The 22,808-nt window shown below is 43.4% G+C and overlaps 2 protein-coding genes across 4 annotated transcripts; both read right to left on the bottom strand.

The window, feature by feature from the left end:
* Positions 1 to 504: 504 nt before the first annotated feature.
* On the bottom strand, positions 505 to 5,562 carry COQ7 (coenzyme Q7, hydroxylase). 2 transcript variants are annotated; one of them, XM_076350906.1, is made up of 6 exons: positions 5,475 to 5,562; positions 5,073 to 5,272; positions 4,551 to 4,665; positions 4,303 to 4,442; positions 2,124 to 2,192; positions 505 to 1,432 (listed from the first exon to the last, which is right to left on the bottom strand). In XM_076350906.1, exons 1-6 carry the CDS (start codon positions 5,548 to 5,550, stop codon positions 1,355 to 1,357), a joined length of 678 nt encoding a protein of 225 aa, XP_076207021.1. In that variant the 5' UTR covers positions 5,551 to 5,562; the 3' UTR covers positions 505 to 1,354. The 2 variants fall into 2 exon arrangements, with proteins under 2 accessions (XP_076207021.1, XP_076207022.1); XM_076350907.1 differs by lacking the exon at positions 505 to 1,432 and adding an exon at positions 3,401 to 3,542 and having other exon boundaries at positions 2,123 to 2,192.
* Positions 5,563 to 5,992: 430 nt separating this feature from the next.
* On the bottom strand, positions 5,993 to 22,188 carry TMC7 (transmembrane channel like 7). 2 transcript variants are annotated; one of them, XM_076351049.1, is made up of 16 exons: positions 22,027 to 22,188; positions 21,521 to 21,767; positions 18,701 to 18,849; positions 18,181 to 18,348; positions 17,913 to 17,998; positions 17,226 to 17,371; positions 16,506 to 16,653; positions 14,857 to 15,027; positions 13,275 to 13,432; positions 12,240 to 12,357; positions 11,603 to 11,700; positions 11,130 to 11,313; positions 10,190 to 10,320; positions 9,761 to 9,916; positions 8,381 to 8,459; positions 5,993 to 7,207 (listed from the first exon to the last, which is right to left on the bottom strand). In XM_076351049.1, exons 1-16 carry the CDS (start codon positions 22,085 to 22,087, stop codon positions 7,148 to 7,150), a joined length of 2,160 nt encoding a protein of 719 aa, XP_076207164.1. In that variant the 5' UTR covers positions 22,088 to 22,188; the 3' UTR covers positions 5,993 to 7,147. The 2 variants fall into 2 exon arrangements, 1 of the variants encoding a protein (XP_076207164.1); XR_012996422.1 differs by lacking the exon at positions 8,381 to 8,459 and adding an exon at positions 8,230 to 8,328 and having other exon boundaries at positions 7,160 to 7,207.
* Positions 22,189 to 22,808: the final 620 nt, after the last annotated feature.

Here is a 22,808-nt window from a genome sequence, read left to right as displayed (position 1 = left end):
GCTATTCTTCAGAAAAACAAACCAAACAAAACCCTGTAGAAACTGGAAAACCTGTAAAATTGGGAAACAAAAGTTAGCTTATGGCAGTTAAACAAGCTGTGTCGCCCCAAAGTTTTAGAAGCATGGATATAAGGCAAAAGCATGGATATGTGCTTTCTATGTGACCTGCAATTTTATTTACAGGGTGTCCCTGCCTCGCCACATACAATCAAGAGATCGTGCTTCTCAGCTATAAAAATGGAAGTCTCTCACAGGTACTTTAAATGTTTATATCAAGATATCAGCATCTTCTATATAATCCATATGCATTTGGAAAGCTATCCCATTTCCATAATGATGCAATAGGAAAAGAATGGAATAGTCAGGAAGTTCTGAAGACATAAAGAACAAAAGATGCAATCTTGCAAGAAGTCCCTTTCATCCCTACCAGTTTAAGACACACTAATTCCATTGCTGTACTTTTATCATCTTCAATTAGTGTTTAACAGAACAGACGTGCACAACTTTGTCTTTTTTATTTTTATTGCTCCATGCCAGGCTGTCAACGGAAAGTATGGGGAAATTGTTGGAACATTGAGAAAGCAAGAGTGAACATTGAGAAATTCAAGAGCCACTGAAGACTAGAAGCAAAGTAAGATAAACTTGAAAGCTCTAACAGAATATTAAGTGCAATTCCACAGGTGCTCCAAGTTGCTCTCTCCACCTGCTTTGTATCAGGGATCCATTCCTTACACACACACAAAAAAAAACCCCACAACAACAACACCCCAAAGGAAGAAAAATTCTACTTAAAATAAAGAATTCAGAATTGAGCCTGGAAAAAAACCCCAAACCACACAAACAAGTCTTCAAATGAAAGTCTTATAATACCAATCTTTATTCAAGACAGACTGAAAAGAAATGCTTACTCGTACTTCATTTACCCTGAAAACAGAACTTAAATATCCTTAGTCAGTAATAACCATTTTAAAATGAGCTGATGAGCTCCAGCTTCTTTCAAGTACATATAAATTTGAAGGCAACAGAGAATGTATTTATCATTTTTGTGTGTGTACACACACACTTTATATATATATAAATTATGTATATACATACATATTTTGCTGCCACCTTGTGAACAGTCTCTGAATAAGGAGGTTTAGTTCATATGGACCCAATTCTGCCATCTTTATCCACATTTAGCTCAACTGACTTTAATATACTTTTTTGAACGGGTACTCAATATGACAAAGGATGGCTGAATCAGATGCCTAGTGAAGAAAATTTTAAAAGGCAGAATAAAACAACTATAGTCTTTTGCAATTTCCATACACTTGTGTCACAGTTTATTGCCACAAACATTATGGAAATATCACTAAATTCTTTCTGATAAAAATATTGCAGCTTTGCATCCAAGTTGTATAGCTGTCTTCAAAACTGAATAAGCTGGTGCCTGTAGGACAGAGAATAAGAGATTAAATACATCTAATGAAGTGTTTTGTTTGAACCAGATTGTGGTAAGGAATAGTAAGCATTATCTAAAAAACCCACCAAGAACAAAATAAAGCAAAAACACAAACAAAAAAACCAACACCAAAAACCGCCTGTATTTGTAGTCTAATCTACGCTAGAGAAAACAAAATCAAAAATTATCAACTTTGCAGAATGTTTCCATTTCTCCACAAATGTAAATCAAGAGAAAAAGAGGAGAGAAGTCACACATTCCTCATACAGCATTCAAGGGAGCACAGAATTTGTATTTCACACTTCCTAACATGGTTGTGTTTGTCTACGAAGATGATGCCTCAAGTTCCCAGCTGCATGGATAGCACTTATTAGCCTTATCTTCAAAAATATTTAATCTAAACTTAAAATAAAATTAAAAACTGTGCAGAGGACACCTCTCAGGAAAACACAATCACTTTATCACTTGACATGAGTTCCAACAGATTAAATTCTGTTCCAGAAAAGTGTAAGCTGTAATATGCAGTGTTTTCTTATATTTATCTTTGGGAAAGAATATCAAGCACCTTATTTTCTATTTCTTAGATAAAGAACTACATTACAGTGACGGGATAAGGAAGGTAAGAATAATCACATCGACATCCTCACTAACGGTGCCAATTACTTAACATTGTACTTACCGCTTCTGCATCATGCTCAAGTCCAATGTCATGGTGCTCCCGTTCATCATCCCGAAATTGCTTTATTATCTTTAAAAGTAGCAGTTAATTAGTAAGTCTACTTTGCAGAGAAATCAAGGCAGCTAGTATATAAAACCATATGCTGTTGACCGTTGCACGCACCATCTGAGGTCCAGGTCTCTCAGAAGCTTCTCAAAGACCTGAATCTCCAATTCAGCAAGAAGGGAATTATTTACAGCATTCCCCAAACCTAAAGTTCTTTTAATATTCTCAAAAAAAGTCTTTAAAAATTAAGCTGCTGTTTAATATATCACTATCATTTTCACTGTTTCAAGAAAACCTATAACCTACACTTAGAGTCAATCATAACACTAATTAGTTTCACACATACAAATTATTCTGACAATTTAAATAATGAAATTAAGGTCCCTACCTTGCCAGATGATCAGTAAGGGTGTTTCCCTGTAAGCCAACGGGGCTTTTGTCCATTCTAGCATACTCTGAAGGACACTATTTTTCTCTTCTAATTTTTCAACCGAAACAAAAAGGTTTAAAGAATTTTCTCTTGAGATGCCTGCCGATAACTAGGATTGCTTAATAGAGTGCTCAGAGTTTACAGACACCCAAGCACCGTCCCTACCCAAGAGGTTTGCATCACTTTTGGTTTCATCACTAGTCCTCCTCATATTGACACTGTGAATAACCTTGCTGCTTAGCTTTTTCTCTTTATTTTGTGCCCTCTGTTTATAGTCCTTATTTTCGGGGGTAGTATTTCCCTTGTGTACATGTCAGCAAAACCTGGGTTACTTCAGATACTACTTCCGTAACAAGAAGACACATTTGGAGTAACCAGGCTTGGCTACATGTTAAACTAAGCACAACTGAACATACTGATAGTCAGCAAAATTGGAAATGAACATGCAGACCCTAAAGCAGGCTCCCACCAAACAGCACAAACAAGCTCGATACGCTGCATGTGGAAACAGGTCAGTCTCTCACAAGCACCCTACAGGAATGTGTCCCAATTTAATGCCTAAAATACTTGGGAAATAATTTTCTTGCCAAACTAACAAACATTAGGCTCCTTACATGCTCTGAACAATATTCAGGACTAGAACTTGAACGGGGTGCTGGCTGACAGCAGGCTCAATGTGAGTCAGCAGTGTGCCCTGGCAGCCAAGAGGGCAAACCGCATCCTGGGGTGCATCAAACACAGCATAACCAGCTGGTCAAAAGAGGCGATTATCCCGCTGCGTTTAGCGCTGGTGCGGCCTCACCTCGAGTACTGTGTGCAGTTCTGGGCCCCACAATTTAAGAAGGATGTGAAGGTCCTTGAACGCGTCCAGAGGAGGGCAACAAAGCTGGTGAAAGGGCTGGAAGGCATGTCCTATGAGGAGCGGCTGAGGACTCTGGGCTTGTCTAGTTTGGAGAAAAGGAGGCTGAGGGGCGACCTCACTGCTCTCTACAGCTTCCTGAGGAGGGGACGTGGAGAGGGAGGTGCTGGTCTCTTCTCCCTGGTATCCAGTGACAGGATGCGTGGGAATGGTTCAAAGCTGCGCCAGGGGAGGTTTAGACTGGACATTAGGAAGCATTTATTTACCGAGAGGGTGGTCAAACACTGGAACAGGCTTCCTAGAGAGGTGGTCGATGCCTCAAGCCTCTCAGTGTTTAAGAGGCCTTTGGACAATGCCCTTAATAACATGCTTTAACTTTTGGTCAGCCCTGAATTGGTCGGGCAGTTGGACTAGATGATCGCTGTAGGTCCCTTCCAACTGAAATATTCTAACTACATAATCATATCCAGTACAAGCAAAAAGTTACTAAGCAATCATATTTTCTCCTTTTGTTTCCCCTCTAAACCCTTCCTTTCAATTAAAGGTAATCAAAATTAAAGCATAGTTCTCCCAATCAAAAAGGAAATGCTGAATTACTGAAAGCATGCTGAAGCTAACCCAACGTACATTTTAATTTCAGTGCTTAATCAATCTAGTGCTGCTGAAGGAAAAAACATCCTTTTACTTAAAAGAAACTTAAAGTTTCTGTTGACTTCAGCATTCTAAGTGATAGAACAAAGAGAGATCTACTGTAAATTCTATGACCATATTATTTTAAAAGACTAAAGTCACACTAGATAATTCAATGAATACGTTAAACTACTCTTTAAGTCATAGTTAAATACCTGCAATAGTTCTTTGTACTTTTCTGGATCTTCTTCCATAAGGGTTCGGATCTGGCTATTGTAGTGATCCGATATACTCTCTTCCACTGCCACTGTGCAAGCCATTGCACCTTTCTTTCCAAGTAAAGCACTTCCAGCCCCTGTGATTGTGGTACCAAACATATACAAACAATAAAATCTGAAGCAATACAAATAATTTACACATTTGAAGACTTCACAAAACAACAACAATAATAATACAGACTCACCTAAAACAAAACCTGCTACGTTCCAAAAAGGCAATAAAACAGTAGGTCGAACTCTGTATGCAACCATTAGTTCATCGAACTTTTTCAGGTGGTCTTTTTCTTGATTCCACATTTGCTGCAAAAGAACCAGATCACAGTATAGTATAAAACCAGAAAAAGTAAACACTTCCAATAAAACTAATAGACACAAAGGAAAACAACCCAGCTCAGGCCACTCACACTTTGACTGCAGAGGTAACACTATTCACATCACAAAGAGGAAATGTTCAGGAAGGATAGTTATAAAAAGGCAACATAAAAACATTTGCAAGAGTCTTTGTGACAGTACTACAGCAACTGTAGTGTCGGTAACTCCCTTACCAAGTAATCCCACCACTCTTGATAAACCCACGTTTAAACGTGTTTCGAAAGAGATGGACAGCTATCTGACTATGAAAGCTACGATCTTACACCTTCATTCGACCATTGCTAATCAAGTGCAAATTGACCAGAAGCACAGCGATCGCTTTTAGCTCCACTAACCCGGATAATCGGTCCCGCACTCGATCTACCCAAGACGGCCATTTGCCCCGCATAAATGCGATTCGCCCCGTACTCCCCGGCGTGGTCCACCCGGATGATGCGGTCTAGGACGGGCTTGTTGATGCCCTCCAGAGCGACGCGCGTGCTGCAAAGCCTGAGGGAAACCCCTCCGGCGGGCAGAGGCCATCTCCCCCGGAGACCTGCCGGAGAGACAAAGGTGACGCGAGCTCCGCCGCCGCCCAGCCCCCGGACGAGGCAGGCGGGCGGGCGCTGCCACCCGCGGCCCCGGGCGGCCTGAGGCGGGCCCGGGCGGCCTGAGGCGGGCCCGGGCGGCGGTGCGAGGCCCGCGGCGCCCCGACAGGTCAGGGGTGGGCAGGCGCGGGAGCCGACCCGAGCCCCTACCCGCCCCGCAGCGGAGGGGCCGGCGCTGCCCCAGCGAGCGCCGCACAGCCGGAGCCACGGCGACAGCCACCTCCATCCCGCTGACCCCGACGCCTCCGCCGGCGCGTCGCACCGCCGCAACGTCATCACCGCGGGCCGCCTCCGCGCCAGCCTCCCGCCATCATCCCGCCCTACCACGATTCCGATTGGCTCCCCACCGCGGCCGCACTGGAGAGCGGAGCTGTCAGTCAGGGCCGGCGTCCCCTGGCTGCCGTGGGAACGGGGGCGGGGCGACCTCCTGGGGCGTGAGGGACCGCCGCGGGGGAAGGCGCGGCGCAGGCGGGTGCGGCAGCGCGAACCGCCGACCGCCGCCCCCTGGCGGCGCGGAGGTGCCGGCTGAGGTGACGTTAGCGGCCGGAGGCGCGAGCTGAGGGCGGGAGAGCTGAGGGGCGTTAGGGGCCGGCCCCGAAAGGCGTTCGCACAACCCGGCGGGGGCTTGTCAAGGCAAACTGATTCGAAAAACATCAGACGTTGTATTTAAAAAAAAAAAATCATTTATTGAACGTTAATCTCTTTAAAATGAAGACAGAACGCATTCCGAAACAGAGAATAGCCTCTCACATATTAACTAAGTGTGCTACCGGCAAATTTCAAGTAATAAACACAACTCTGTACAGAAAAGCCTTAAGCACAGTCTTTAAATAAAGGAAACAGTTAGTAGTCTACTTAGAAGTACTGTTCCCTCTGAGTCACACAGCTCCGTCGTTTCATTTAAGTGAGAAGAAACATGAATTTAGAAGGTACTGACACATAAGTTTGAATGCTGTATTTCCAACCCATAACTTAACTCTCAAATATTCACATTTTAGAACAAAGAGAACAGTAGTCAAGATGTTTGTACAAGAATACAACACAAGTAATAATGCCTTAACACATTAAAACACAAAAAAAAGGCTGCTCCACAGCAGTGAGGCTGGCACCCGAGCAACGGCTCTCCCTGCGACAGACGTGCACCGCTCGGTGACCTGACTGGCGGTCTCTTCCTACTCCCAGTGTTTATTCAGAGCTCTTTTATCAGCTTGTTTTCGCCAAACCATTTTGTGACGTTATCCAGTGTTCAACTGCACTTGCTATTTCAGAGCAAAGTAAATATCAATGTCTCTTCTCTCAAAATATTTGGAAAACTGATTTCAAACCCATGCCAGATTTTCTTCTCCTAAGCACTATTTCAAAATACTGACGTACGTCTCTCTCTTGCTTTGGTTTTAAAAGAGAAGTGAGTTGGAAACATGTAAAACCACACCTTTCCCCTCCCTCCCGATTCTTAAAGCATAATTTGTAAAAACAGTACAAAGTTCTTAAACAGAGTTTCAGTTCTGATCACATTTTACCCAAAACACCTGGAAAAATAGGGACTTAAACCCCAACAACCCTGAAATTGTAGCAGCAATAAAGTGTCCTACCATACAATTTTTTGGACAGGTCTAACAGTATAAATTCGCTAAATTTCCAGTCTTGGAAACTTTAAGGCCCACTAGCATAATTAAGACTAAGACCACAAGCGTCCACTACATAAACCGCAGTGCCAGGGTGCCAGTCAGCTGCTCAGTTTTTAGGTGCTGCAGATGCTTCTACTCTTATCTAGTGGTTCCGGGAGTTTCAGGAAGTCAGGTTCTTCTGGTTTTTTGTGGTTTTCAAGTATGCCTCTGAGCTTCTGTTATCTTTCTGATTAGGAACAGCTTGTCACGACTCTCCTGGAAAGACAGAATAAAAAGTATGCTCTAGATGAACAGAAGTAGTACAAGTTATCTATGAACAGCTCATTTCTTTCTTAGAAATAAATAGGTGCACTCACCACATTGTACTCTAATTAGTGGCTTCCAGCACACTCTCAACTACCTGAACAATTTTAAATTTACAATAGTCTTGACTTCATTTATCTCACGTTAGGTCACATATTAACAGTTCTGCGTTGAATCTAAGTAAATACATCTCACACACCTAAAAACTTAAAACCATACTTCCAAGCAGCCTAACAACAGCGAACAAACAAAAATAAAAAGCACGCAAGGATTTTCACAATTCCTAACTGATTTGCGAACCCCTTAAAAAGCAGTAAGGCTTTTGCTCCTAAATTCCTTACTCTTCAAAAATGTCTCCCCAGCACAGTGTTTTTCTAAGGACGGGCTGTTAAATGCCATATCTAAAAGAAGCACATCCCAAGAAATGGGCTATTTCCCAAGAAAGTGAGAAGTCTTAACTAGTGAGGCTAGGTTCTGACTAGAGCGGAGTTTGACAGATCAGAGTGTATGAATGCTGTCGAACATGGCAGCAGCTTTTGATGGCCACAAAGAAGCATGTCTGCACTGGCACCGTTCTCCAAAGGACTAGTTAGTGGTGACTTGCTCCACTCTGAGTGCCTGTTGCAAGCGGTGCTGGGACCTGCACTCAGGAATAAAACCAGACACGACGAAGTAGAAAGATAGACCTGGAGGGAAGGGTAGGGAGTTGGGTGCTTGTTTGTGAGAGTGAAGGAAATAGAAGTGGGGGTTGTGTAAGATGGTGGAGGGGACAGGAAACCCAAGATTCAGGTTCTTGTTTGGCAGGAAAAAAAAAATGCAGATGCGTGGATTTAAGCAAGACAACAGATGAAGAACAGGGACACCGCTTCTCAGAGGCGTATCTCATGCACGTGTGTTGCCTGATATAACCAGACCTTGCTGCAGTTGCAGCTGATACCTAAGAAAACCAGCTAGACTGAGAAATACTACAGTACCTCGGTTATTCTTCCTGTGTAATTTGTAAAACATTCTTCATGGCCTGTGCAAACACCAAGTATCCAGAAGACTATGTTGTTCCTCTGCATGCCTGATTACTGACACAACAAAGAAAACTTTAGGGGTACAGAAAAGTGGGTCAAATCTTACCATCATCAGTTGTTCCCTCAGCTGCTCAACCACTCGTTTGTGTGCTCCAGCCAAGGCAATAAAATAGAACATAATGAGGCTGCAAACCACAAACCAACATTATATATTAGCATCACACAAAACAGAATTAGTGAGAAAAAGGCTGTTATGGGCTAAAGAAACTGTCAGTTTGTGCATTTGCTTCAGATGAGAAGCTGCTGGAGAAAAAAAAAATTTAAAAAATCAATATACAGGTGGGGTAGGTTGGGCATAGCTCTGCTCAAAAGCATCTGCTGAGATATTTGTGCTGCCGGCAGGCAGGGACAGAGTGCTAGAGGACGTAGAGGCACGGCGATGTTCAGATGTTACAGGTTGTGTTCTGACAGCTCCCTCTAGACCGTCAGTTCCTGCCCTGCTCTAAGTGTATGTACGGGGGCTTTGCTCCTCAGAAATCGAGTTTAATGAGGTTTCACTGGAGTAACTCTTTGCTCCCATTGGGCTTTGTAACTATGGTAAGCAGCCACAGATCAGCATTGCAGCCATTCCTTATAGCACATATTCCAGACGTAATGTGACCCAGATTATCCACAGTGCATTAAATGATGAAGAGCAGTAGCAAGAACTAGAATGGCACAAATGCCTGTATGAATAATGTATTTTCTTTTCCAAATAGTTAGTAGGGTAGCAGTGCAAGTCATCCTCCACCTCTTACAGAGGCTTTATGATAAAGTAAAAAAAAAAAAAAAAAAGCCCAAACCAAAAAAGAGGACTTGATATTTCCTGTGTACGCAGTAACAGGTTCAGTTCAGGAGAACACATAAACATGTGTTATGGAAGAAAGGGCTGGGTGGAATCTGAAATAAACGGCATGGTTTCTCAAGCATAGAAGTTGTAGAAGGTATCAGGTAACAAGGCTCCAAGATCTGAAAACAGTCGGGTTAAACTGAAATGCAAAAACATTCCATTTAAACATGGGGGGGGGGGGGGGGGGAAACCCCACAAACCAACTTTTTACTGCAAGAGTGACCAAGCACTGGAACAGGTTGCCCAGAGAGGTTGTGGAGTCTCCATCTTTGGAGATACTCAAAACCCAACTGGACACGGTTCCTGAGCACCTGCTCTATTTGACCCTGCTTTGAACAGGGGGGTTGGATTAGACGATCTCTAGATGTGACCTCCAACCTTAAAAATTCTATATTGAATTTTATCTTACATAATGACCGTTTGGGGGCTTTTATTTGTTTTGTTTGTTTTGTTATTTTTTTTAAATCAAGGTTTGGGTTTTGATGCTTTTGACTGCAGATGAAAAATCTGGTCTAATAGTTGTTTGCTATCAGTTCAGAAAGGTAAGGAAATGAACCATGCAGCTGCATGACTGAATCAGGTCTCCACAGTACTCACCAGATGACCATAAAAAAAGGCACTGCAAAGGCTTCTGATGCTATGCCATGAAGGACCTGCTGCAGACCTGTTGGAAACCCAAGTATTGTATCTGGAACAACTGCCCATGAAGTGTTAAAACTCCTGAACGGCCCACATGCCTTGGAGGAGGGGATACTGTCAAAGAAGCAGAACAGAAAGGAGATGCTCTATCAAAATGTAAAGATAAAATAATCCAACACAAGCCTACCACCATTTTGCCGAAGGGGTAAAAAATGTCCTTTGTCTTTAAAACTGTAATTTTTATTTATATGAACTAAATAATAATTCAATTTATTATACACAATATATTTTATTCCAATTTATCATTCCAAAGTTGTGTGTCTGTTTTTAGGGAACTGACAACCTTAGAGCAAATGTCAACTTCATAGAAGTTAAATTGTCACTTACTGTGCTATGCTGATTCCCAAAGGAATAAAAGCCAAGACGAGCCCAATCAACAATACCACCAAGAAGAAAAAATTGGAACTTGATGCTCTGATAGGCCTAGCTGCAGGTTTACGTGTGTGTATCAAACTGATCTGAAGAGGGAAAATGAGCAAGACTGTTACCAGTACATCTATACAATACATCCAAGTATACTTTCCCCACCAACCGAATTTTCCATCCTCAAATATGCTACCAGCTACCACATAATCATCCTTCCTTTGATGTACATTGACGGAAAAGGGCTAAGACAAGGTGGCTTTACATTCTGGTATAAGTCAATGTCTCCTATTTTGGGTAAGAATTTGATCCAGAGGGCCTCATACACTTGCACAGAGTCAACTGACATAGTCATTTGGTGTATGATCCATGGCACAGCCTTTAGCTTTGATCTGCCAAATCTTCACTGGATACATCCCTCCTTGTAAGAACTAAAATATCAGTATGAATTTGTTGCACAGAAGGAGCTGTCTGGTCACAGAGGAAAGATTCTGATATGCAGAAACCACGTCCTGAACATCCAATCCAGCTTAGATTATCCATTTTGCTTCCGAATTTTTAGCAGCTTGGCAAAATCTTGTCCAAGTTCTAAGCTCTGTTGCTAGTAAACAGATTATTGCAGAAAAGTGTTATAAACTAGGTTTATCACATAAAAAATCAAATAATTGATGAGGTAGTTATTAAAATGTTGTTTTGCTTGATTTCAAAGCAAAATCCTACCTTCTCTTAAAAGGAAAAAAGCTACAGAAAATGGAATACCATTACCTCATTTCCAGTACACCACATCCTTGGGTGGTTTTTTTTTTTTAGGGTTGGTTGGTTGTTTTAAATCAACTGCATATCTACATTACAAAAACTACAAAGAAGTGCTCAATTTTATTTGTTTACCACAAACCTTCATTACCTTTTTAATGTAAAAGATTAAGAAGTATTTTATAGTTGCTATTGCAGGGAGAAGTGGTGAAAAGAAGGTTCCAATCCAGCAGATGGTCTGCCCATAAATGATTTCCAGGACATTGTCAGAAATTCCAAATTCCTGCAAGCCACACCACTGAACTGGCTTGCAAGAGCAATGAGTGACTAACAACCTAAAACCAAAGAACATCATTAGTTCTAAATTGAAGTTACAAAGCTTAGCTGAATTCTAACACATTTGGAACACACACAGTTAGCATTTAACCATTAGACAACATAGCAGAAAAATGTCTGAAGAAAAAAAAAGACAAGACTCAAGTATAAAAAAACTACCAGAAATATGTTTATGTTTTATTTTAAAACTGGTAATCTGGTTAGAAATATGGGGAATTAATAACAGAAAAAAGAAACAGGTTTCGTAAGTCATTCACAAAAGTATGTTCAAAAGGCAGAGATACTTACTTTCTAGGAAAATCTACAAAAAGGGTCCCAGCAAGAATTATAATAAAATCAAATATCATCAGTTTATACATTTCTTGCCCAACTTCAGATTCCCAGCACTATAAAAAGAAGTCAGGAAAAAACAAGATTAGGAATCTAAATAACAAGTCTAAATAACATGTCAAGCAACAAACCTCTCAGTCAGTTAACACCATAAAATTCAAATTGTATTGACTCCCATTTCTAAAATATTAAAGTGTTTCAGAGCTTCCATGCCAAGTGTTTTGTTTGTTGGTTTTGTTGGTGGTGTGGTGTTTTTTGGGGTTTTTTTTTGAGGAAAGACCATTTGTCTTATTGGAGCAAAAGGCAGTAAATTGTCTCCAAAACAGAGCTACCTCAGACAATCCTCATGGTAGTCAGAAAGTCTGTGCTAAATGATAGTCTGCCACTGGACTAATTCTAATCAGAGTTTTAGAAAAAGAAAAGATGTATGTAAGAACTGTACTGGTTTGCACTGAGCAGTAAGAATCAGCACCAGGTATGACATGAACAGCAACTCTAGGTCTGATTCTGAATACCTCTAGACAAGCAAGTTTCATAGAAAACAAATCTCTATTCACAAGTTCAGATGATTAAAGACCACGGTAAATCTGCTTACAGGATAGAGTTCATAATTGTATCCACAGGCCTTACACTCATCGGTGGCACAGTAGGAGATCTGACTCCACAGGGAGAACAAGAGAACACCGATATTGGCCAACCGCACAAAGACACACCTGGAAGAAAGGCAAAACCCAATTCCAAACCTGCCAAAAAAGAGCCATTCTAACACCTGGCTCAACTTGCACAGGAGTCCAAGGAAGGCTCGAAACACAAAAGGGTCATACAGAGCTTTAATGGAACGACCAGCTATTTAATAAACACACTTCTTTCATTAGTAGTAAGTTAACTTGCTTTTCACCTTCCCTGCTTTAGGCTACAATCCCTTCTTTCTTTTCTCAGTATTGCTCTGTCATTTCATTTGCAGATCTTGACCCTGCAGTGGGCTGTGATTCTCCCAAGTGCAGTTTGAGAGGCCAGGTGACAACTCTGCGTGCAGCATTTCCCTCTCACATGGCTTCACGCCTTCACAGGCACTTAGCCAAATTGGAAATATAAAGCACAGGGGCTTGCAGAGTTCAGATGCTTCAACCCAGACCTTACTGCCTTAAGCTACCAAGCGTCAGTTCTTCATGTTCTCACACTGAAGTATCTTTTAGCCCAAAACTTTTAACTTCTGCCCTGAGCAAAGCCGTGCTTCAGTCACTGCTGTACACACGCATTTGCTCATTCAAGGAACTGCTGCATGCAAAGCGGTGTGAATCCACAGCTCTGCAGCCACAACTTCTCTGCTGACTAGTTATTCAGGTTGTTGAAGTCCAGATCACATAGCTAAATGGGACTGAGAGAAAAACTTGGACACTGAAATGACTACACTGTACTGTCATCAAAACAGGAGATTGTTTCCAAATTTAAAATTAAAGTTTCCAACTAAACATAAGTCAAACAATGCCTGCTTGGCTTCCAGTGCCCAGGCCCTCCAGTGCAGAGAGTCCAACCTCTCTGCTTCTTGATATTTCAATGTTTACAATACTTATAACCTACCAAGAACAAGTTGTTGAAACATCCAAGGCCACAATAAAAACGTCTTTACCTCATGAGTGTCAGCCTGATTTCAAAGGCTGGTGAATAATCTTCAAATCTGATCAGAAATGAGAAGATCTGAGGAGCAATGAAGTTGGCCAGTGTGATCACAATGGAAGGCAAATACTGCACTAAGAGATTAGCTTGGAAGTTCGTATTGCTGACGTCCTGTTCAAGAAGAGATGAGAGGAAGGTAATACTCAGAGAAACACACCTTCCTGATATCGTGCTCACTCCAGCTACCCACGAGCCTCTCTTGTCCAGGATTCAGGTAGCATCTTTTACTCTGCCTTCATCCTCCATGTACGTTTGGAACTACAAGCCAGACCACTGCTATCTATCTCTGCAGTTTGCTGCTACACCCTTGCTTTCTCCTGCCCCCTTCATCAGTAACTCCCCCCACCTCCAGGTATGAATGTTTTGGTGCTTCCCCAAAGCTTCTGTTTGAAGAGGCTCATGTCACCAAGGCTTGTGTCTACATTACCTAACCCAGCACTACAGCTATCAGCTTTTACACTTATGTCAAAGTGCAGACACTTTTCAAATTATTTGCACCAGTGCCAATCAGCTCCCCTGACTTTCCCACCATCTTAACAAGCTCCTCTACCTACTCGTTTAGGCAAGGCCAAGATATCAACCCTTATACATAAAGCCAACAGCAAGTGAGGCTATTTTTCGAGTTGTTCAGTGTTGTGTTATCCTCTTTCTCTGCCCCCAAACAACACCTCCGACACAAACACTTCTTTAGTCCCCATTTCCTGCTTCTCTCTGCAATCCTGGCAGTTTACAGAAGTTAGGAGTTAGGTCCACCACGAGCACAACTTTCCCCATACACAGCCAGTGCCCCATCACATCAGCAATGAACAGAGGGAGAGAAAAAGCGCGGTCTCCATTCATGTCAAGCTAATTCAACCCCGGGGTCCTACAGAGAAGTCAATTACTGTTGCGAAACTGTTGAAACTATTGTCTGCTCTTGTTCTGCTTCTGAACTGCTCTTCCCATCTGCTTGTCCTGCCAGGGGTGAACAATCCCACCCAATCTGATTCTTTCCACTACTGATGCAAGAACCTTTTCTTCTGCAAAGTGCTCCATATTCAGTCTTCCTGTTTCCCCACACAGCTGTAACTCAAGCCACAATACAGATCATAATCATCCCCTTCCCTTGCTGTTTATTTTTGCAGTTGAGCAGTGACCCAGATCAAGAAACTGATCACGATGAAGTTTGTTTTAACCAGATCAGTTCCCCGAGCCAGTTCACTGCCCAGACACACAAACACTTGTACTAGTAGATCACAGCGAGGTGAGAACCGTTACATGGGAAGGGAACTGCTTTTCTTGTCAGCTGCATTAGCTCCAAGGCAGATGACACTGGAGCCTCTGTATCAAAAGGAGACATCATTGGGGTTTTCTTGCACATGCTCCTTGATCCTTCTCACTCTCCTCTACTAAAAAAATTCTAGGTCTGTAGAAAGCATTTTCAGATCCCTTGCATGAAAGGTGCTATATTAAGATACTTGACTTTCACAATAGTTCCTCTTGCTGTAATCACCAGCCCCGATTGAATCTGTCCTAATGTCGTGTCCGATACTCACATTGGAGTTTTCTTGAGAGAAGACAGTTGCTCTATATATAGCGTAGAAACATCCTGATAAAACTGCAATGACAATTATATTTATAAATAATCTCAGAGAGTAGATGCGTAGCTTTTCTTTCATTGTCCTGTCAGCTATTTTTCGCTTCAGTCTTTCTTCTTCCAAGTCTGTCTACAAACAAAAGAAAAAGGATGTGTAGTTTTCTGGTGCAGCATACAACACTTGACACCATGTCTTCTACCTCTGGGATGTGCAAATCCATAGCCTGTTCTAGGAGGGTCACTCCACCGCCTGCCCAAGCACACTGAACTGGGCGTGCCTTTTCATTGACATAAACAGGTCCATGCAGGAGTGGAAGCCCCAGTGTGCTCAGTCTCCTCAGGCTGAGGGCCCTGTAGCCAAAGACAAGTGTCTCGTAATCCTCTTATCTCTACTATATCAGTAACATATCTCCTTGAGGACAGAAAGACAACTTGTCTGTTTATTGTGAGAGACTGATCTCAGACAGCTTGGTACTAAACTGTGAAATGGGTAAACCAGCCCACTCATCTCCTTACTTCTGCAAGTAACCAGTCCTCACCACTATGGCTCAAACTTCCCTCTCCTCTTTCTGAAGGAAAATTGGGGGATGGCACAGAGAGAAAGAAGTACAGTCTTGAGCAGCTTGTCACATAAGCTTGATACGTTTCACCTTAGCTGACATGAAAATACAGTATCGCCTGTGAAGGCAATTTAACCTGGGCAATTTAACCGGATTACCCAGGTATTTTCTGAGGATTTATTTCCATCAAACAGTAATATTAAGGGGCAAGTTTTTCTAAGGTGTGAGTTCTAGAGGCAAAAGTGTGGTAAGTGAAGGAGGCTCTGGTTATATGATGAAAAAAGATAACTGTGAACCTTACTAGAGCAGAAAGCAACTCAGTGTAATTTATGAAATCTGTAGTTACTGCTTTGTGGTTTGAAGTGGAAGTATCTTTTCAAACGTAATTGTTTCACTACACAAATCTCTGCTTCCAGTGTACAGAGAGCAAAAAGAAGGTACTGGTTTCACCAGAAAAGCCTTTCAGACTCTCTTTTCAGAGAGTTTTATGATTTGGGAAATCTATTAGCTGCATCAGCATTTTGTACGTGCATGTGTGTCAAAGACACCTAGTGAAAAACTTTCAGTACCTTCTTACTGCAACAATGCTCCCAACTTGTATGAAGAGTACCATCTGAATTTTATTCCTCCCCAAACTACTGCCTACCACACTGCAGACTTATAACCCAGTATACTCAAACTGATCCCCGACAGTACAAGGGTTTTGCCCACAGCTGGGACAGCTTTTCCTGTTGGATTATGTAGAAACTAACACAGGAAGCAGGACTGGAGTGTGAGGAAGAGCAGAGAGACAAGCAGCTAACAGGTTGGCTTCAGTTCCCAGTGGATGGGGGAAGGGCCGTCAACCTCAGTGCCAATCCTTCGCACGTTGCACCACAATTCTAGCTACCTAGAAAGCGTGCAAGAGGATGTGGGTTGCCCTGCCCCCAGTATAAACTACTTCAATCCTTCTTATCCTTACTCCATTATCTGCAGAATTATACACCTCTCTTTTTTAGCCACCTAAGCTGTATGAAACCATAATCATAGAAAAATGAAAGTTACTCACTTGGAGCTCATATTGCAAGCTGCGATGTTTTAGCTGTGCTGCATTTGGATCTGTAATGCAGAAGTCCCAGCCTGCAAAGACTTTGTTACAGTAACTCTGAAATTGATCTTCATCATGCACCAAGTTCTGCTTAAATCCTTCCACAGACCTAGAGAAAAACGCAACTTTACTTCATTCATGAAAAGACGTATTTCATCCACAGAAAACGAAACAAAAAACCACCCACCCCCACGAGCAAATAGCCACATTTGCTTTACATCTCTGGGAAGCTTGCAGTGTGAGGTTCTGCAGCAATCAAAGTCAGCTGAAGCCACAACCGACACAGGTTACTTCCCTCTGCACTTAGCCACAGTCATACCTTCTCACCTTACCCAGTGCTTCTCTGACACTGCAAAGAGCTGGCTCAGGAAACTGAGATGGGGGGGCGGGGGGGGGGGGGGAATCCCCAAAATAAAATCCTCCAACAGCAACTACTGTATAGTTGAGGGTCTTTTATTTATATGTATGTGTACATATGAAAAACTAATACTTCGAATTTATTTATTTCTTTTGCTGGCTGTTTCCCAAAGACAGACAAAGGCTACTGTGGCACTGCCTCCTCAAGCAAAAGATTCTCCATATCCATACAAAACAGTTCTAGAACGCAGCATGTACCCTACAAGCAAGAATGCAATGTAAACTGTGCAATAGGTAGCAGTAAATAAACTATACCATCTTTACCTTTTTATTATCCAGAGGAGACTTAACGCAAGGTAGGCAAATGTAGCCAGCAGATATGCTAGTGGCAAGTTGTACCTCAGGATACTGAGCCACGCAGCATCTATTGTGTAATAGCCATAAAACAAACTTGTCACTTCAAGGAACCCCTGTGAAAACACGAAGTTTAAATAGAATTTGTAACAGTAGCAGCAACTGCCCAGTTAAATCCAACCTGGTATTAAGCAATCATTCTGTAAATTTAAAATCACTATTGGGGCCCCCAGCAAGCTACAACAGTCTGTAGCTTCTAAATACTGCCATTGCCTCCACCAAACTGTAATGCAGACACTACATGCTTAAAACCCCTCCTCTCCCCAATCAAAGAGCTCTATGACAAGGACACTGAGACCCTACACAGACAGCACAATAGGCAGCGTCCTCCAGAATACGTAATGTTTAGCAGCTGGGGAGGAGAGGCGCAGGCTGCAGCATGTGGCCAACCAGGCCTTGTGGACGCTCAGTAAAAGTCAGTTTGAAAACTCCCCTTCTCACAGATAAAGGATAAAGGCTAATTTCACCCCAGTGATGCATATGCCTTATCATGTTTCAAAATTATCAAAGCTTCATTCCCCAAGTAAAATGTTTTCACATTTTACATGTTACACGAGACACAGAAACTTAATAAAAAAAAAAAATCTAATGACTTACAGTGCCGCTGAGCAAATCTTTGAGATAAGTATAGAAATAAACAAGTCCCATATTACCACTAGGTTTATAAACTGTGCAGTGAGGCTCTGTCAAAAGAAAGGCAGGAAGTCACTCAAATGATAATGCCCATTAAACTGCAAGATCAAGTTAATTCAAACATGGCAAGTTCTTATAAAAAAAAGCATTTCTTTGTCCTGGGAGGTGGAGAGGAAGCTGAGGGAAAGGGGGGATCTTACAAACAACAGCAGTACATAGAGAAGGTGTTTACCTATGTTCTTTGGAGGAATTTTAGCAAAGCTACTGTTGAATATTCCATATTTAGAAATGATGCTGGGAAGGGTAACAAAACTGAACATCAGGATAAAAATTATAAAATTCAGCAGGACCAGAAAACGCAGGAAGGAGAAGTAGGACTGGATGCCAGTACCAAATTTCCCTGGGAATAAAAGAGACATGTGCCAATACTTAAGACAATAAAATCATTGAAAATACAGAATGAGCAGATTATCATTTCAGTTACATTGAATTAACTGACGAAACATTACTAAAGCTAGTTTTAACTACTGCCGGCTTTCAGCAATACAACTGAAATGGAAATGTGACTTTTTAATAATTTTCTCCAATATATTTCCTTCAACCCCATCACGGATTTTACATCAGCAATAATAAAGGAAGCAGGTAACTTCTTAAACACATACAGTTATATCTGAAACTACACTCACACATGTAAAACTAACAGTAACAGAAGCAACTTGAAAGAAGAGAAATTGAGGTAAGACAGTAAATACCTTCTATGCTGTGAATATCATGTCGCCAAAGCTCCAGAAAAGATAACAACTCCCTGACTTCATTGAGGACTTTTTTCAATGATTTACTGCTAGTTCTTTTCCACTGTTTCCATCCAGATATATATTTTATATCAGCCTGCTGACAGTCCCTAAGAATCAAGAAATACAGTTACTGAGCACAAGAAATACTTTTTCACTACATGTAACAGGGCCTAGCACAATGGAGCCTGCCTGCAGCCTTCAGAGGGACAGCACAGTGCTAAAAGTTGGAGTAACATACGCTAGCTGTCCCCATCTGCTCCTCCTGGTAATTGCGACATCAAGCTGACTCAAATATAGCAAGTCCTCTCACAGAAAACTCTTGCCTCCCTTGGAGAAAAAAAAAAAAAAACAATTGACAATAGCACAACACAGAAAAAATATGTAGCTGAACTTCCCGGTGGGATCTCAGGGAGGTTGCCATTAATGATTTCATATTTACAAATGGCTGCAAGAGAAGATTCTTTCCTCAAAACTTCTGACCGGAGCATCTTCACCAAGAGGCTCTTAAAAAATTTCTGTAAAATATTTAGCTTTCCTCTTTTAATGTTATAAATGCAGCTGTTCAAAATAGAAAATTATTCTTTTTTTGTAGAAAATTCACAGATCTCAAAATCAGAATGAAATGTCAAAATATGTTGGGGGAAAAAAAATATTTAAAAAAAGCGCACTATAAAGAGGCTTAAATATTCCATTTGGATTTTATAATTTTAACTTTTATATCACATTCCAGTACATAATAGAAAACAAATGTTATTAAAATTATTCATTTTTCATTATTCAGTTTTTATAGCATTTTGAAAAATTAGCTGGAAAGTGCCAACTCAATGAATCTGAGAACATACTTCTTTGCCAACGTGTGGGGGTGTACTGTTCTAATAATAAACTGCAAACAAACGCCGAGGGTGTGCCACAAACTGTCTATAATTTTTAATCACTTCTCACTTATAGATTTTCATGCTATATGCATACATTTGCATTTTAAAAATTGCTGCATGGTCAGCAACAGCATCAAGGAGAATTCTCAGTGGCTCAGAGTTTGCATTTCATTTTTTCTTTTAAGAAACCTTAAAACCAGACAAAACTTCCCAGAAACACAGCTTGAAGACTGACTTGTATCAACAAGTCAACAAATGCTGTTCCAGCCTCTGATGCCACTGAAGAAGGGCAGCAGTTAAGCACCCATGAGGACACCGTGCTAGAGCAGAAGACAAAGGTTTCAATTTTAAAATACTTTGTACGCAACCCTACTTCAGCACCTAAGTGACTCACTGCCACGCCATGCCACTGCCATGCGTGCTGTATGTTGACAAAGTTTCCATATCCTTCTAGCTGAAAGTAAAATTAGCATTTTGGTAGGAAGCCGAATTAAACCCTACATGCAACAATCAAACAGGCAGCAGATGACCTCATCTTTAAGTGCAAATACAGCTACTCTCAAAAGATTTCATTTTATGGAAACTACAGGCTGCAGCATGTAGTGTTTTAAACAGACACTTTGGAGAACAATCTGGCCCGTGTTTGGTCTGCATTTTAAATAGAGGCGTGGGCTGCGTATTCATCTGTGTTACAGACGTTGAGTGTTCAGTTTTCATTTATATCATACATTTTGTGTTGGCAGCTGCTGCACAATACACGCAGATTACTGATCCGCAGAAGTGCCAAGAAGCCCCACCAGAATCTCTCAGCACTAAAACGTGTAAACAAGCTTGGGACATCCTAACTCTGTTCCTAACACGCACCATGGCCATAGGACTGCAGTTCCTTTTTCTTGAAGAACTGAGCTTTAGATACCCAACTTCAAATAAAAATTCAATGCATCAAGCACTCTCCTTTACCATAACCAGATCTTCTGCTGTTTCTTGTATACAGGCTGTAGGGTTAAACTTAACTCCAGGGTCAGGCTGTAACTCATTTCCCACTGCTCTTGCAAGCGAGTAACTCTTGTTCTCTTTGGAGCACCAGACATTAATTGTACTTTCACCTCTCTCCTGCTTCATAACCACAACTACAAAGTACCTGACTTAAAGGTGCAGCTGTTCCCTGACAATGTAAAAACACATACTGTATACTCTCTCCTCGAAAGAGCTTTCAGTCTAGCAGTAAGACATGAGACAACAAGCAGAGAAACACAGGCGGGGGAAAGCATGCTCTTTGCAATCCCCTCCCTGCTGGGGGTTACCACCAGAGGGGCAGGAACTGCTTACAGCTCACAGCAAAGAGCAGTTTACAAAGGGATATGGAAGGAAAGAAAAAAAAAAAAAAAAAGAAATGGTCCTGAAAAGCTTCTTTCCACCTGTATTGAGCCACACCAGAAACAGCGCAATGTATTTTGGAAGAGCTGCTGAAGAAGACTCAAGAACAGCAGCACTCGCACAGCAGAAAGGGATTGCCGATGACAGATAACCCACAGTGACCCTTAAAAGCACAAAACCCTAAGGCACAAGAAAAAAAAGGAAGCCAGTGAGAAACACATTTGGCTGCTGAAGGTAATTCCCAGTCTTGACTCACTTCTTCCAATTCAACCTATTCCTCTCCCCAGTCAGCTACTCCCTCACGCCACCCAAGAGCCCCCCGGCCACGCTCCTGCAGCTGGAGGTGCCGCAGGGAGCCTGCCACATTTTGGCATGAGAACCTGGGCAACCTCTTGTCAAAACCACATGCCACTAAACATGATACAAATGAACCCAATTCTGCTTCAGCCTTCCATCGCACCTGTGTTGTGTTCAGGAAAAGGTGGTTTGTTTTTTTTTTTTAATAAAAAAACGTGTAAAGATTAACCTTAATCTCCTCTTCTCCGCGATAGTCAAGGGGTATTCTCTCGCAGGGCGAGCAGCCAGCTCGCCTCCCTCTTGCTCCGGCCCCCGGGCCTCTGCAGCGCGGAGCCCCGCGGAGCCCGGCGGGGCCGCCCGCCGCTCCTGGGTGCCCCCGGCGGCGGCGCGGCGCCTCAGCGCCGACTGGTAGCTGGGCAGCTCCTGCAGGAAATCCACAGGTGCGGCGGCGCGCGGCTCCTCAGGAAGAAAGACCTCTGCGAGAGGGAGGAAGCAGAGGGGCTGCGGAGCGGGCCTCGCCACAACATGGCCCCCGGCCGCAGCCCCACGGGCGCCCCGTCACGGCCGCCCCCCGGGACCCCGCAGCTCTGAGGGAGGCGAGGCGGGGGGCAGCGGCGCTCCCTCGCGTCCCTCCCTCCTCTCGCCACCTGCCGGAGCCGCGGGCGCTCGCCGGTGGGTGCTCCCTCCCCGTCTGCGCCCCGCGGCGCTCGGTACCTGCCTCCCCCGCGCCCTTACCGCTACCGCCGCTGCCCAGCCGCCAGCCCGGCGGCTCCGCGGCGGCCCCGAGCCCGCTCATGTCTGCGTGGGAGAAGCCCCAACCCCGCGTCGGTGCTGCTGTTTCCGGGCGTAACGGAGCCGACGGGGTTGTGGGGCGGCGGCTGCCGAAGAGCCGCGGCCGCTGGCGGGGCGGGGGCGAGGCTCCCCGCCGGGGCCGCCTTCCCCGGGGCGCCTCGCCCGCAGAGGGCGCCCGCAGCCGCCTTCCCCGCAGCCGGCGGGCGGGGCGGCGAGGGGGGCCGCGCTCGCCCCCCAGGCAGGTGCCGCGGGGCGCAGGAGCTGCGGCGGGGGTTTGGCCCCTTCCCCGGCGTCGCAGCTGTCCCTGGCTCAGCGCGGGGCTTCCCGAGGGCGCGGCGTGTGTCGCCCCGCTGCGAGGGGAGCGGCTGAGGCGCGCAGGGCCTGCTGTGTCCTGCACCGAGCTCCCTGTCTTTAGTCCTGGCGCCCCTCCCTCCATGGCATCGCTTTGTATCCTTAAACTGCTAGGTTTAAAATAAGGGTTTCGGGTTTGGGGACACGAGAGTCTTTTTATTCCTGTTGCCCAGGGCTTTCTTTAAAAATACCGTGAAGAAACACAGCAGGATGTAAACGCTACTAGTGGACCACCCTCCGTTAGAATGAGGCGAGGCCCAAGGACCCCACGTGCAGGGCGGTGGGGTGTTCTGGCTGCCGGGTGTCTCTCACAGATGTTTGGCTTAGAAATAGGCTTTGTTTCGATGTCTTCTGTTACTGTTAAATGTCCATGC

The sequence above is a fragment of the Aptenodytes patagonicus genome, chromosome 13 (genome assembly GCF_965638725.1).
Source record: "Aptenodytes patagonicus chromosome 13, bAptPat1.pri.cur, whole genome shotgun sequence".
NCBI classification, from domain to species: domain Eukaryota; kingdom Metazoa; phylum Chordata; class Aves; order Sphenisciformes; family Spheniscidae; genus Aptenodytes; species Aptenodytes patagonicus.
Note: the sequence above shows the minus strand (reverse complement) of the source record. Positions and strands in the feature narration are given on the sequence as shown.

What these genes read in the sequence shown, in the direction of transcription:
- COQ7 (XM_076350906.1), bottom strand. Translation starts at nt 5,550, where the DNA reads ATGGAGGTGGCTGTCGCCGTGGCTCCGGCTGTGCGGCGCTCGCTGGGG. An exon ending in GCCCCTCCGCTGCGGGGCGG is followed by an intron (nt 5,273 to 5,474) that starts GTAGGGGCTCGG and finishes TCTCTCCGGCAG; the next exon opens with GTCTCCGGGGGAGATGGCCT. An exon ending in TTGAGCATGATGCAGAAGCG is followed by an intron (nt 1,433 to 2,123) that starts GTAAGTACAATG and finishes TCTGTCCTACAG; the next exon opens with GCACCAGCTTATTCAGTTTT.
- TMC7 (XM_076351049.1), bottom strand. Translation starts at nt 22,087, where the DNA reads ATGAGCGGGCTCGGGGCCGCCGCGGAGCCGCCGGGCTGGCGGCTGGGC. An exon ending in GCTGGGCAGCGGCGGTAGCG is followed by an intron (nt 21,768 to 22,026) that starts GTAAGGGCGCGG and finishes TCCCTCTCGCAG; the next exon opens with AGGTCTTTCTTCCTGAGGAG. An exon ending in ACAATTATGAACTCTATCCT is followed by an intron (nt 11,701 to 12,239) that starts GTAAGCAGATTT and finishes TTCTTTTTATAG; the next exon opens with TGCTGGGAATCTGAAGTTGG.